The sequence below is a fragment of the Lentinus tigrinus genome (genome assembly GCF_003813185.1).
Source record: "Lentinus tigrinus ALCF2SS1-7 unplaced genomic scaffold L226scaffold_4, whole genome shotgun sequence".
Classification (NCBI taxonomy): Eukaryota; Fungi; Basidiomycota; class Agaricomycetes; order Polyporales; family Polyporaceae; genus Lentinus; species Lentinus tigrinus.
The window spans coordinates 408,831-422,552 of NW_027137913.1; the positions used below are offsets into that span (position 1 = coordinate 408,831).

The 13,722-nt window shown below is 57.7% G+C and overlaps 5 protein-coding genes across 5 annotated transcripts; 1 reads left to right on the forward strand and 4 right to left on the reverse strand.

Moving 5' to 3' along the window:
• Nucleotides 1-122: 122 nt before the first annotated feature.
• On the reverse strand, nt 123-3,000 carry L226DRAFT_594228 (kinase-like protein; the record flags this gene model as incomplete). Its single annotated transcript, XM_067685626.1, has 10 exons — nt 123-487; nt 593-919; nt 1,008-1,377; nt 1,436-1,513; nt 1,567-1,640; nt 1,691-2,078; nt 2,133-2,239; nt 2,303-2,370; nt 2,427-2,451; nt 2,506-3,000. 10 exons carry the CDS (start codon nt 2,998-3,000, stop codon nt 308-310), a joined length of 2,112 nt encoding a protein of 703 aa, XP_067539572.1. The 3' UTR covers nt 123-307.
• A 364-nt stretch (nt 3,001-3,364) lies between these two features.
• Nucleotides 3,365-5,177, reverse strand: L226DRAFT_557767 (Pkinase-domain-containing protein; the record flags this gene model as incomplete). The annotated part of the gene is made up of 2 exons (XM_067683198.1): nt 3,365-4,543; nt 4,604-5,177. 2 exons carry the CDS (start codon nt 5,175-5,177, stop codon nt 3,492-3,494), a joined length of 1,626 nt encoding a protein of 541 aa, XP_067539573.1. The 3' UTR covers nt 3,365-3,491.
• Nucleotides 5,178-5,735: 558 nt separating this feature from the next.
• Nucleotides 5,736-7,746, reverse strand: L226DRAFT_456175 (SET domain-containing protein; the record flags this gene model as incomplete). The annotated part of the gene is made up of 8 exons (XM_067675281.1): nt 5,736-6,274; nt 6,359-6,478; nt 6,564-6,741; nt 6,810-7,007; nt 7,069-7,214; nt 7,290-7,317; nt 7,388-7,552; nt 7,609-7,746. The coding sequence occupies 8 exons, from the start codon at nt 7,744-7,746 to the stop codon at nt 5,736-5,738; spliced, it is 1,512 nt and encodes a 503-aa protein (XP_067539574.1).
• Nucleotides 7,747-8,496: 750 nt separating this feature from the next.
• L226DRAFT_530868 (uncharacterized protein) lies at nt 8,497-9,721 on the reverse strand. The gene is made up of 3 exons (XM_067679960.1): nt 9,164-9,721; nt 8,819-9,010; nt 8,497-8,759 (listed from the first exon to the last, which is right to left on the reverse strand). Exons 1-2 carry the CDS (start codon nt 9,467-9,469, stop codon nt 8,861-8,863), a joined length of 456 nt encoding a protein of 151 aa, XP_067539575.1. The 5' UTR covers nt 9,470-9,721; the 3' UTR covers nt 8,497-8,759; nt 8,819-8,860.
• Nucleotides 9,621-11,176, forward strand: L226DRAFT_238277 (uncharacterized protein). The gene is made up of 4 exons (XM_067673149.1): nt 9,621-10,134; nt 10,213-10,625; nt 10,686-10,725; nt 10,786-11,176. The coding sequence occupies exons 1-4, from the start codon at nt 9,998-10,000 to the stop codon at nt 11,051-11,053; spliced, it is 858 nt and encodes a 285-aa protein (XP_067539576.1). The 5' UTR covers nt 9,621-9,997; the 3' UTR covers nt 11,054-11,176.
• Nucleotides 11,177-13,722: the final 2,546 nt, after the last annotated feature.

Here is a 13,722-nt window from a genome sequence, read left to right on the forward strand (position 1 = left end):
AATTGATGTTCCTCTTGGATTGGATACAGGATGTTGCCGGGTGACAGGCAGAGAAAGACAGGGAAAGACGTGATGGCATTGGACAGAGATGCTGCACAAGCGATACATGGACATGAGGATATAGCGATGTTCGACGATAGTATGTATGCGATACGTAACATAACGATGTGATCATAAATGCGAGCTAATGATGGCTAATGATGCTAGGTAGCGAGTATATAATATAGTGATTGTCCACTCATCCCAAAACCTCCCCACGTCATCCGATATTCCACCCAACAAAGCCTGGGCTACCGCGGCAGAGAGCTCAGTCGCAACACCGGTTTCCAACGCACGCCAGGGAGAGCAGCGCAAAGTGCACCGCGCCAAACGCCAGTGTCGCCTGCAGGCCGTCGAACCAGGTGTCGACGACGGCGAGCGCGAGGGCAGCCCCAGTGACGTACACATTCGGCCGGCCGTCGGGACACATTCGAGAGAGGGTCACCACCTACCGGAGAATCGATCGGGCAGTCAATCATCGCAGCACGCTCAGATGACGGACGACGACAGTGCTGGATGGAAGGGTGGAACAGGAAGGACGGGCGAGACGTACCTTTGCGACGAGAATGGAGGACTTGACCGTCCGCACAATGGCGTGTCGCGGGAGGCGCATCGGTTTGGGTATCCGGTCGTGCCAGCGGTGGATGTGTCGGCGCAACTTCCGCGCGTAGGAAGGGGGTGACGACACTGATGACCTGCCAGTGAGCGGCCGTTTCTCCTCTCCATTCGAAGCGATATCTGCGTCGTCATCTATGACTTCCTCGAGGCTGGCGTCGCTGGACTCCTCTAGTGGGTTGGCCAGAGGTGGATGACTCCGTTCGGGACTGACGCGAACATGCCCGGGCCGCGCAAGCGCGAGTGCCGACGCGGATGACGATGCCTGTGGGCGCGGTCGGCTGAGCGGTTTGAGCTAATCATACCTATGAGTCCGACGGGACGCGTTTGCAGAGATAGGTAAGATGACTCACCCCGCCATCCTTGATCACGCTCAGCACACGCTCAGAGGAAGGGCGCACCACAGGCTTGACGTGCAGTAGCGACTCGAGCAGTAGCAAGTACGCCTTGGGTAACCTGCGCGACTCGAACGCGTTCACCAGCACCGAAGACGACTTGAATCCTGGATAGTCCTGGATCTCGGCCTCTAACCTATCTGAGTAATCTTTGCCGTCCTTCGGTCGACTGGGGTCATCGTTGTCGGAAGTATGCCGGTACGGTAACTTGAAGAACAGTAGCTTGTGCAGAATCATGCCAAGGGACCACATGTCTGCCTTTGAATCCACTTGCAGTAACTGGCCGGTGGAGGGTACCGGCAGTGACTCGGGCGCAGCATACTCCAGACTAGATGCAACGGTTAGGGCCTGCTTACGAAACGATACCTCCGAATTGTGACACTCACGTTCCGGTGTTCCCAGACCGCGTGCGTGCGTTCAGCATGTCTTGCGATGTACCAAAGTCAGAAAGCATCGCACGAGGTCTAACAAAGGAGTTAGCGGATGCCGAGCCGCATGCCATGGAGGAATCACTCACACCAGCCGTCCTTCATCCCAAGTCAGCAGGACGTTGCCGGGTTTGAGGTCCAAGTGCAATATCGACTTGTCATGCTAGATGGCCGATGAGAATGCCACTTCTCTCGGTAGGCAATTTGACATACCAGGAACGCCAGCCCTGCAACAACATCCTGGAACAAGTCGTGTACCTCCTCCGCGCTGAACAAGTGTACCGGCTTCCATTCACCAGGCGCTTTCCTCGAGCCTTGTGACGGCCCGTCATTCCCATTCAAGCCCAATTCATGCCGCAGGCGTTCGCGCTCTTCAGGAGGCGCACGCTGCAAGGCACGGAATGCTCGTATTCGCGCGTTCCTCGAGTAGGGCTGATCTTCCGCAGGATCATGAGACGCAGCGGGTGAAGGTGGGACCGATATGTCTCCAGACGGTGTGGTGGCTGAAGTCCGGAGATGAGGAAGCTTGAGAGCGCGCCTCCCCAGGCGTGCGTCAATAAGGTCATCCAAACTTCCTCCTTCAGCCCACTGCATGAGGATACTAGTATGGGCGTTAGTATTGCGCAGGGCCACGCCGCCAGAGATGGGAACTTACTGCAGCGTAGGTATCCTTGGTCCGAACGAGGAAAACTGAGAGGATTCCAACCATGCATGGTGAAACGTGACAATATTGGGGTGACGTAGTTTTTCCAGCAATCGGACCTACGCGCAGCGCAGGTGGAGGGGTGAGCGGACGACACGTGTGTCATACATGACCGGACATACCTCACGTAGTGTGTTCAGGAGATAGGAATGCGATTGGCCCACTGCCACTTTCTTGACAGCGAAATAGCCTGCCCCGCAATAAGCTATAGGGATGATGGCGGAGGGAAGATGACTGGCCACCTACCAAGAGGGTTCCCATCCAGGACATGCTACAACAGATATGTAGTTCAGGATCGTCGCAAAGACATGTGGCAAGGACGCACTTGGCACAAGAAAACACTCCCATTTGCACCCATGCCCAGCCTGCAGACCTCCTGGAAGAACGCTTTGAAGTAACCTTCTGCCATGTTGTCAGCCCGGAACGCATTGGGCCCTGCTGAGGATCCGCTCGAGGTCCCCGCGCTGGTGGGACTAGAAGGCCTCGAAGACTCATTGGCAATTTCGAGCAATTGGAAGTAGTTGGCAGCCCTGCTGGAGACACGCTGGATGTGCTCGTCCTCGATGTCATCGTCCAGCACGTCCTCCTCGTGACGTCTTCGCCCGCCGTTAGGAGTCAGGGAGCGGTGGCAGTACGGACAACGCGCATGTCGTGCGAGTGACGGTGATGGTGACCTCGAGTGGGTTTGGATTGAAAGAGCATGGGAGGTCGGGTTGTAGAGCACAACCTGGTCCGAGACGTGAAGAATAGGCTGCCACTGTTCCGCGCCCACCGCCACTAGGGCACCAGCGGGTGATGAAGGCTCCGGTTCGTCCAACATAACAGCAAGATGGTGTCAGACGGATGCAAACTAGAGATGGGGACCGGGTATGGACGACGACATGACCGGCGCGCACAAAGCGGGCTGGGTTTGCAGTGCCAGGCTCAGCCGCACGCTCGTCCACGAACGTAAGTTCCACCGTCATAGCGCCCACTGTGTCACGCTCTGGTTACTACTTGAGTACCGTTCACTGTACCTCTCTTATTCTTTGTTTCCTTCTCTCAGACGCACAAAGACTCCATGCTGGGTACGCTCTTCTCCCTAAGGAATTCATTTTGTCAAAGGAAACAGGGCTCGAAACGCTAAAGGCTAACGGAGAACTTGCAGCTAGACGCCAAGAAAGAGGTAAATCTTAGTTGATATAGCCATCTCCGGGGTTTATATTGTACAAGCAGACAGACGGATTCATGCAAAAGGAATCTCGGATTACTCTTCCAGCACGACCACGAATCACGCATTCAATGGGTAACCGTGAGACCGCCCACACGACCTTATACACCCGCAGCAACGACGGACTTGGCGAACCCCTTCCCTCCCATCCTACCATGAAATAATCTAGAAGCCACTATCCTCTGCCGATACGCCGCTCTCCAAAGTGGCCTCCGTGCGACGATGGACCGGAAGAATTTGGTTATTTTCTCGTGGACGGAGGGAACTGGCTCGGCCAGCTTGGCGACCACGGCCCGCTCTACTTGCAGAACTTCATCCTCTAGCGACGCAGCAACGACAGCCTTTGGCGGCACCTGTGGGCGCATGGGTGGAGCGACTGGCAATACGCTATCCAGGGTCGAGTACTGCTGAGGCACCGACTCCTTTCGTACGTGCCGAAGCGGGGGTCGGCGCAATGGGAACTCGATCGACGACGTAGTCCGAGGTGCAGGAAGACAGAGCACTGCGGCCTTCGTCTCGGTTTCAGGTTGTGGTGGGAGCTCGAGCGAATTGGGCGGGACAGTACTGGCCACCGGCTCCGGCGCACGAGCTTCCTCAACTTGAACCAAGGCCCGAACCCGAGTATAATCGCCCGAATTGTACTTGAACGTGACTCGCTCGTCCCAGTCATCAGAGTCAGCGTCCCAGAAGATGGCGCTCCCAGAGGAGATGCCGGACTCCAAAACGTCGCCTGCAGTCTCGTCGTCGTCGATGGTCGGAGCCTGCATCTGCAGCGGGAGCTGGACATCCTGCACGGGCCGGTAGGAGTCCCAGACGTACTGCACGGTCTCGCCAGATGCCGCTACCTCCTCCTCGGACATCCAGAACGTCTCAATGTCGCGGATGCACGTCCGAAACTCTTCCAAAGAGATGCAGTCCTCCGGGACCATAGTCAGCACCCGGCGGATGAGGTTGTCTAAGGCGGTCGAAATCGGTAAGAGGCCGCGAAGGAACTCGGGATCCTCGAAGTACGCCCGGAGGTCGGGGTTCTCGCGAGTGGCCTCATGCCATGGTAGCCGGTCTGTGACGAGGCTGATGAGAATGAGGCCGAGAGCCCACATATCGTTCCGGCGGGTATCGTACGGGTGGCTCTCGTCGCCGCCGTTGATGCATTCTATTAAGGCTCGCGTCAATGGTATGTCCCCTCGTATCAGTTACCATGTGAGAGACCTACCTGGGCTCATGAAGCACCTGGTTCCGGTATTGAAGGTCGTACTCTGCCTGCGCTGCGTCGCGAGGCCAAAGTCAGCAATCCACACTCTCGTGCAGTCCTCATTCACCAGGACGTTCTCCGGCTTTAGATCGCGGTGGAACACGCCATTCGCGTGGGCAGCCTCGACTCCGTCCAGTAGCTGCAGGAACACCTGCTTCACGAGCGCATCGTCCCTCGCAAAGGCCCCCTTCCTTATGGCCCGGAAGAGGTCTCCGCCTGGATAATAGTCCATGATGAAGTAAAAGAAACAGCTGTCACGTACGACACGCCGCAGACGGACGATGTTCTTGTGGCCGGATACCATCCGGTGGAGTGCAGCCTCAAGGGCCTGGTGGTATTCTTCTTCGGACTTGGGGTGCCCCCGATGAACCACCTTGATGGCTCGGGTAACGAAATGCGACGCATGGGGTATGCGTTCGCTCGCACGGTAGACCACGCCGCAGGCGCCGGCGCCGATTGGGGTGATGAGCTGGTAGCGGCCTGAATCAAGCCATCTAAGAGAGAGGTCGAGCAACACATTGCCGATGTTGGACATCCTCAAGATGGTGTTGCGGGTGTGATTTCAAGGTGTGGAGGTATGTGCGTATGTGGGATGGTGAATGTGGAGGAGTCTTCGCGGAGGACGGTGTGCTCTTATGTTGTTCAGAGGCCTTCCGCATGCCCCTCAACACCGACGCCATATGCGGTACTCCCGTGGCCTTGGAGCTCGAACTCGCCACTTTCGAAGACCACTTCGGAAATGACCTAGGTACGGAAGGTTGCGAATGTGGCCGATCCGACGATTAGTAGCCCAAGTCAAAATCAGTATACGGTGAGACATTCGCGTCTCACCGTATACTGATTTTGATTTGGGCTACTGCCCGGCTAAATTTGGAACCAGACTGGGGTTACGCAGCAAGCGATCATGATACCATTGTAAAACAAACCACATTACCGTGTTAGGTAGGAAGCGACGCGTAGAAACTTTCGTCCATACTTGAGCGGAAAGTCATATGTTCGACATTGCGCACTTGTACAGCTGTGTACACCAATCGTCATAGTGGTCATCTTCAACATAGAAATGGAGCATTACGCACTCAAATTTGTTTCGTCATCACTTGGAAGGAGATCCTACCCGCGCAGCCACCGTATCCTCCAGTGCATTCCTGATACCGGCGGTCCAGACTCCAAGCTCCTTCTCAAGCCGGACAACCGCGTCCCGGATTTCCCTCCCGAGCTGACCCCCGCCGTCGGCCTTACCAAATCCAACCAGCATCTCCTCACGTGCCTTGACCAGCGACTCGTACGCAAGCTTCAACCGCGGCGGACCAGACGGTGGGAACCGCGCAGCCACATCTGGGCCGCTCGGCGGAGATGGCTCGTCCACCGCGAGTAGCTTGCCCAGCTCTCCCAGAGCGACAGCACGCACCGGATGACCCTTGGGCAGGAGGGCCTGCAATCCGGCACTGTACTTGGCCGCGGTCCGGATGGTCTCGTCCAGCGTCTCCTGCGACAGCTCAGAAGGGAGCGCCGCGATGAGGAGCTCCTGATGGAGCCGGGTCATCGCAAGCAGTGGGTGCGACGACGGGGTCACGCCGGCAGACGTGAGTATGGGAAGGATGTTGCTCGTCAGCTGTCTGGCCTTTGCCGGGTCTAATGTGTGAGTGCGTGCACATGTGCAAGGTGCCAGACTGTGAGCCATTGTGTCAGTCGGTTGCATGGAAGCAGATGCCGTACCTTTGAGCTGGAGCATGGTGGCCTTGTCCAGTGCATCCTGCCCGACACGGAGCGCATCCAGGACGGCGTCTGGGTCGCTAATAGGAGCGTTGCACTTGACACACCGAGTGAGAACGTTCTCTGTCGAGCGTCCAACCATCAGTCAGCAGAACATACCGGGTTTAATCGTCATGCCGCCCGGCCTAGCGAACAGAATCTGACGCACCTTCCGTGGGGTATGGACAGATTCCACCGCAGCCCTTAGGGCACCACAAAGCCTCCCGCGGGTCCGCGGGCAGCGCCCGAATACAGAGCTTACACTGACATTCGAAGCCGTAGACCTCCTTGAGTTCCTTTTGCCGGAGAGCTTTCGGCAGCGTCGTATCCACATAGGATATGCGGACCTGCATTTATCATGACGGCATGAGCGTCCTTGGTGAGTGCAATACGCTGCGAATGAATGCGTACGTACCTCTTTCCCAGCGGCGATATCGCGAAGCACGATGAGGTGCAGAAGCGGCTCCTTTGCAGAGGACGCGCTCGACGAGCGAGGGAAGACGATGACTGCATTCGGGTCACATGAGTGGTTAGCGAATGCGATGGTTGGCGCGACGCAGATGCCAATTGGGGTCAGGGCGGGCTCGGTGAGGGTAAATGTGTTTGTCGTAAACTTTGGCGATCTGTTAGCCGGATGCTTCGCGGAATCATATCGGTGAGCGGAGCAAACTCACGCGGGAGATAAGGTCGACTAGGTCACCGGCGGACCTCAGCCCGTAAGGCTCGAGCTCCTGTGGGGATGAGACCCCAAGATATCGGACAACCGAGTGGGCGAGATGCGTATGTGATTCGAAAGCCGACGGCTGCAATGATGATCTGTCTGAAAGTCGAACTGTCAGATGCCATAGCCGGTAATCAAAAAGAAGAAGACATAACGAAATGCATGGGGACTCACTCGAGTGCATCATGCGAATTTCTTGCGCCTGCGGGATAGTCAGCGCCCAGCGCCCAGTAGGTACAGCGCGTCGATGAAGGCCGGTTGGATAAACTTACCCATGGACTATCAAGGCCCTCTTTCTGAGATCCCCACAAGATGCGACCGAGGCAACGGACTGCTTCTCCAGGAATCGCGAGCTCGGCTGACGGTGCAGTTGCTGCCCATTTTTGGAGGGCAATGCACTCTCGCTTGTGCCAAGCCCAGTCTCTGTTCTGACATTCCTGTTCGAGCATAAGTCCGTGACGTGACAGCAGAGAGCAACATTTATGATACTCACGGAGTTGCAATAAAAGACAGTTTTACACTTCGGGCATCGCTTGAGCCCGCCGCCGGCCGGAGCTGGTCCGGCGCATGCGGAGCAGTACTGGTCGAGATTTCCCGTGGACAGAACGCTCACATGCGGTGGCACGGCCATAATGACAGTCCCTGGATCAAGAGATGGTGTCACTGGTCTGTCTCGACGCCGAATTGTTCTGCAGAGACTAACCTGCATGAAGAGCGGACTTGGCGTAGACTCCTCGTCCGTATCTGCTGGATCCTCGGATTGCAACCGTGGCAGGTAAAGACGCATGACAACCACCCAAGGACACTGGCTTCGTCTTCTTTTCAAGAATCTGCGCAGTGGCCAATGACGCGGTAGATGATGAGGTCGAGTCTACGTCCATTCTTTCGGGCACAGTTGGGTTGGATGTCCCTTCGTCCTGCTTCGACCCCGTCATCGACGCTTCAGGAGTTCTCAAGGTTGTAGATCCTGCATTCGCATGTCCGGAAGGCCTTGCAGGTGTATCGCTGGTGAGTGGTGACGAATCTTGTACTAAGGATTGTGCATTCGATACGGTCGGGGGCGAAGTGACGAAGGAGTGCAGCTCCTTCGCCTTGCGAGCAGATTTGAGCTTGTCGAAGGACATTGGGGGTGGTTGAGATGACCGTCAGGGCGAGCTCACTTGGCAGACTCACCAGCAGGCTTCTCGCAAGTTGTGGAGTTTGCCAGAGATCCAGTGCACGAGCGATAGCGATGACGTGTTTTGTTTGCGCTTGTATGGCAAGAGCTTGGGATCCTAACACATACAAACAAACCACCCGATTCTGGACGGCCTCATTGTGCTTACTACCAACATATGTCATCGAATGGAAACCACCCGAGCAAGTCGCAATGTAAAGCAAGCGGCGCGATGCGCCTAATGGATAGCTTTTCGATAGCGATGTATGTACAGCAGATGATTACGGGCAACTCCTCCGGGAGGCCTGGTTCTAATATCCAAGGGGTAGGCATGCATGGGCGTGAACGATGAATGGTATAAATAACAGCAACGTTGGGGGTCGTGCGTGCGATGCGGTCGTGACGGGTCGTGAGAGGTCGTGAAAGGTCGTGATGTTCCATATGTCGCCAGCAAAATCCAAGACACAACACAGAGCGGTCCCCAATTTCTAGACGAACGATGATGATATCAGCCGACGTTATCTACATTCGCAACCATAACACTCACGGGGCTAGTACACCAATCAAACTGTACAGTTGAGCTGTCGTGTTATGACTTGACGACGCTCTCGCTCTGCCCTCTTGGTCGCCCTGCGTCGGCAGCCGACGAGGGCCGATTTGGTATTGATGAATCGTCCTGGGAGTGCTGTCTTGAGAAGAAATCGTCCTCGCCCTCATATGGCGATGATGAGGAGTTGATCTGTCCAGCAGATGTCAATCTACACAGTACAGCTGACGGTGGGAGCACAGAGAAGGATCGGAGATGCATCATAGCCGGAGCGTACTTAAACGCAGGGGCGATGCGAGTGGAAAGGTTCCGAGATAATAGCCAAGTTGAAGGCGCAACGCTCACCCACTGTCCAAGCACTTCCGCGACCCTACTCGCCTCCTCTGGCGTGAAATTGACGTCTGTGCCTTCCTCCGCGTGCAATTTGAGCAACTCGCTGAGCGTGCGCTTGCCAGCGCCGCGAGAGAGCGACCCATTGCGCGACGGTGTCCCTTCGTCGGCTCCATGCCCGGGGAACGAGACCGAATTGCGAGGTGTTTTCGGGTGGTTGGGATCCGCGTCGCTGCTCATGGAGCGGTCCCAGTCTTCGGTGTCGCTGGAGTTGAGGGATAATTGGGACATGGAGTAGTCGACTTGTTCAACCGAAGACATGGAGACGGTGCGTGCGCGAGCCGGTGGGTCTGGTTACAAACCAGACAGAAGTTACAGATCCGAGTGTGGCTGGTGAAGCGGTGGCAAGTGATGTTTGTGAAGCAGATGCAGCGGTGCCGGAGCTGGAAGTGCTGGTCGTCGAGAGCGAGGCGACTCAGGACGGCTCGGGCGCAGTGACAGGGAGCCGCGCGTGCACGTGACGGTAAACAAGCACCGGACGCGTTGTTTGGCTTGGCTTGCAGCGCGTCGCGGCGATCCCCCTGTGATGAACGCAACTATGTACTGTTAGCACATGTACAACGACGACTACCAGGGCATCTGCACTGTCTGAGACAGCACCCGCGGCAGTGCATGCTGCACGATACGGACCGCGCGAGGAGCCTCGAGGCTGGTGCCTGCGAGTGCTTTGCTTCAAGTTCACCGTCTGCCCAGGACACTTGACAGCCTCTGCGCTCCGGGGCGCACTAACACCCTGTCTTCTCCGTCTTCATCGTCTAGCCCACCCACACGTTGCGCGTGCGATGATTAATGCGAAACGGCAAACGCTACGTACTCGCCGTCCTCCGTTGCGAATCTCCCCCAGATCCCCCGGCCGCATGCCCCGCACCGTCTCCTCTTCTACATAATCAAACCTTCGCATCTGCCCCGATCGACTGGGAACATCGGTGCGTGCCTCCATGACCCGCCTGCCTTCCTGGCACTGCGTGCACGCGTGTCGAATCTCGCTCGCTGACCGTCGACAGAAACAGCGACGGCGTATTGGCCGAGTCGCTCGCATCCGGCTGCATTTTCTCTCACTCGAGTGACGGGTCGCGCCGGCCTGGGGTCCTGCTGCAGTTCAGTAGTACGGCATTACCTCATGGGCTCGCTCGCAGCCGAGCTTGTCTCCCCTCCCATGCCTCGTGTCTACTCACGACATCCGTGATAGTCGAGAGGCCCGTTCTCAATGCCTGGGCTGCAGAGAACACCACAGAACAGTCCACTGCGCCCATGCCGACCGCAGTGTTCATAGAACTCAAGAACCAGGCAGGAACGCATGCGTCTGAGACTCCGCGGCCGCCTTCGTCTTCTGACGTTGTGCTTGGCTTGCGGCTTCGGAAGGTTCGATCGTGCGATGCCCTGAAGAGTGACAATGCGACAGCCATGGCAGGGACATGTGCGTGTGACTAACCGCCAGCCAAAGCTTCCGCTGTTGATAGGCATCGTGGGGACGCAGACGCGCTGCGCAAGGACGCGCCTGAGAACGATTTCCTGGGGTGCGCATATTGCTGCTGTCGTCTTCTTCCTCCAGAGCCTCACTGACAGCGAGGTTCTAGCTCGGCTCCTGCGTCGCGGGATCTTCTGGGATCATCGACACTGCTGCGACATTCATTGCACCGCGCCCAGGGGTGCACCACTCTATTTCGCCTGCACAACTCAACCATCTGCCTGCCAACCTTAGATGAAGACGCACGACGTCATCCCATCTCCGGATTCGCCGGCCGGGCCCTTCGGACGCGCCGCCCGCAGTCGGAACAGGTGCGTGGTGTCTTCCGTCTCTCTTGTGGCTTCCCAAAACTGCAGCGGCCGAGAGCACACCGATGAATATGGGTGTCTCCGATACCATCTTCCTGCTTCGAGGATAGCAACCGGTGCAAGCAAGCAAGCATGTATCTGATATTACCGGCGTTCCCATGTCGGCGGAGCCCTGCAATCGATATGAAGCGACTCATAACATGTGTATGCCAGACATAATGGAGCGGTGTGGCAATTGGCTGTACTGCGTACAGCGACATCAGGACTAAATAGTCAGGAACCTCTCGGTCTTCGGCTCCCTTGAGCTTGACTTGATGAACGGACGGGACATACCGCGCGCCCATCGAGTCCTAACCGGACGGTTCTACCCTTCGTTTCGTCGGTGGCCCCCGTTTATGTTCCGGCGACGAACGCCTGCATCAGCACCTCAATGCTCCGAAGTCGGCGACAGGCGGACAACACGAATCATGTCCGTCGCGGACGACAAGCGAAGGCTGGACACGGTCGACGTGTCGATGCTTCTGCCCCGTACGTCCATTGATCCATCGATCTGCTGCAGTGCGATCCCGCTGCTTCCTGTGCGAAGGCCTACTGCCAGGATAGACTTCAATGGAGTTCCCCGGACAGCAGTGATAGGCTTCTGGTGTGTGCTTCGTGCCTCGTGTGGGTGCCATGCTTCGCAGGATATGAGGGGCTGGACGCAATTATGCTGAGGACGACGGCGCCCATTGCAATGTTTCCAAAGACTTGAATTTCGCACCTCCTTCACGGAAGCAGGCCATTGCTGACGCACTAACCTCTTCTTCGTAGGTCTTATAGAGTTGCGGTTAGGTGCACTGTACGCGGGGCGGTCGAGAAGCTAAGCTCTTCGACGTATGACCATGCCCCAACGAAGCTCAGGACCTTGGGATAATTGCGGATGAGCCGGATCGACCGTGTCAGTCGTCAGTTTCCTTGTATTGAGTCGCCAAGCCCGCTGATTGCGCCCTTCCGTAAGCAGAACCCGGACGGCAGGCAAACGAAGCAGGTAGCTGCCCTGAATGGCGTCGTCGGGACAAGTCAAGCGCAGCGAGTCGTCTCGGCCCTGGACATGCGCAGGACACGTCGGGCATATGTAGGACCGCGCTGACGGCGTTGGACGGAAAAGGTGAGTCCGTCTCGACTCTGTGCGAACACGCCGAGGATGGAGCGAAGAGCGAACACCGCTGCGCCTCGCTTGTGGCCGTTGGCCGATCCCGCGTCTTCCCTGATCGTCGGCGAGAAAGAGAACGTGTCGTCCGCATCTGTTCCCTGGTTGGCAATGCGACATGGTCGGAGACCAGGGAGGCGACGATCATGCAGCGTTTCTGGGCAGCCTCGGGCGGCAACGAGCGGACGAGTCTGAAGATTGTGCTCAATTTGCTTAACGCGTGCTGTCGTGTACGTCGCGATGGCCATCTCGCGCAGAGGCCGCGAGCTCTCCGCGGCGGGTCTTCTATTTCTGCTCTGGACCCCAATCGGACGGGGCGACGTAATCGACAGCGGGCTGCTGGCTGAGGGGTCGCTGGCGGAGCACGTTGTCGCGTAGCGAGGGCTGGGAGCGCCTGGGATTGTGTCAATGGGGCTGAGATGGGCCTGCTCTTGCGAGGGTTCCATGGAGGGAGTCCGAAGAAGTCGCGTGCGGTTTTACCGCCGCAGTTATGGTGTTGCGGGCCTTTTGGTGGCGAGGGGGTTGCCTGGAAGAGGTTCGGCTGGGGTGGATGTCGTGGCTGGAATTTGGGGTCGTGCGGCGTATCGACAGATAGACCCCGTGTGTGGTGTCTGCTCGTGTGCGGTGCTCGAGATTTTCTCGCCGCGAGGGATACATGCACGCAGGCTGTCCGTGTAGGGCGGGAGCGGCTGGCGGGCACTCTCCGTCGCCGGAGGAGGACGCGTGGGAACCGGCCGGCGGCCGGGGGAATTGACGGGAGCGCGGGTTTATTGGTCGGGGTGTGACGCAGAGATGTACGGGATGTGCCGGGGTGCAGCGTTTGGCCCGCGCAAGCCCCGGGCGAAAATGCGGAGGCTGTTGGGCAGTCTTGGGCGCGCCAGTGGGGTGGGCGGAATTGGCTCGCGAAGGTGGGGAGGCATTAGGAAGCACGGCCGCGAAGAGACTGCGAAGATGGGGCCGTGCCATGTGAGTGCGTTGGGTCCTCGTCTGTGCGCGCGCACCCTGGGCGCACCCACGAGCCTGCCGAAATCAGGAGAAGGAGGAGCGGTTCCCAACAGGTTCCCAATCAGCCCCGTGGCGCATTCGAATTCTGCATCTGTGGCCGTCCGCGTCCACATTATTATTGCGCATCCGGGGCCGTCTTCCACCCCCAGACGTCCAAGATCTAACCCGATCAGGGCTCCCCGCGGCGCGCAGTTGGTGAGATGTCGCCGCTGACGCTGTGTCCGTTTCCCGTCCAACGGACGTGCGTTCCCGGAAGACGCATGGCACTGAGAAACCCAGAACATCAGGCGCATATCTCCTCCCGATTTATTGGCGACGCACCCTACACGCACTGGGCCCGGAGTGGCCGATGCGATTCCTTCACTCAAAGTCATGTCCGAACACATATCTCCAGATTGACATCTCGCCTTACCCGACCCTTGCGCGCGGCCAAGGTTCCACTCCTGCCCCAGCATGAGAAGCCCCCCCGCAATATTTAAGACAGAGCACGACCGGCCTCGAAGCCACATCCACCCGCCTTCCTTTGCACGCTTCTTACCCCTCC

What these genes read in the sequence shown, in the direction of transcription:
- L226DRAFT_530868 (XM_067679960.1), bottom strand. Translation starts at nt 9,469, where the DNA reads ATGTCTTCGGTTGAACAAGTCGACTACTCCATGTCCCAATTATCCCTC. An exon ending in CGGAAGTGCTTGGACAGTGG is followed by an intron (nt 9,011 to 9,163) that starts GTGAGCGTTGCG and finishes TCTGCTGGACAG; the next exon opens with ATCAACTCCTCATCATCGCC.
- L226DRAFT_238277 (XM_067673149.1), top strand. Translation starts at nt 9,998, where the DNA reads ATGCGAAACGGCAAACGCTACGTACTCGCCGTCCTCCGTTGCGAATCT. An exon ending in CCGATCGACTGGGAACATCG is followed by an intron (nt 10,135 to 10,212) that starts GTGCGTGCCTCC and finishes GACCGTCGACAG; the next exon opens with AAACAGCGACGGCGTATTGG. An exon ending in CCTGAGAACGATTTCCTGGG is followed by an intron (nt 10,726 to 10,785) that starts GTGCGCATATTG and finishes GCGAGGTTCTAG; the next exon opens with CTCGGCTCCTGCGTCGCGGG.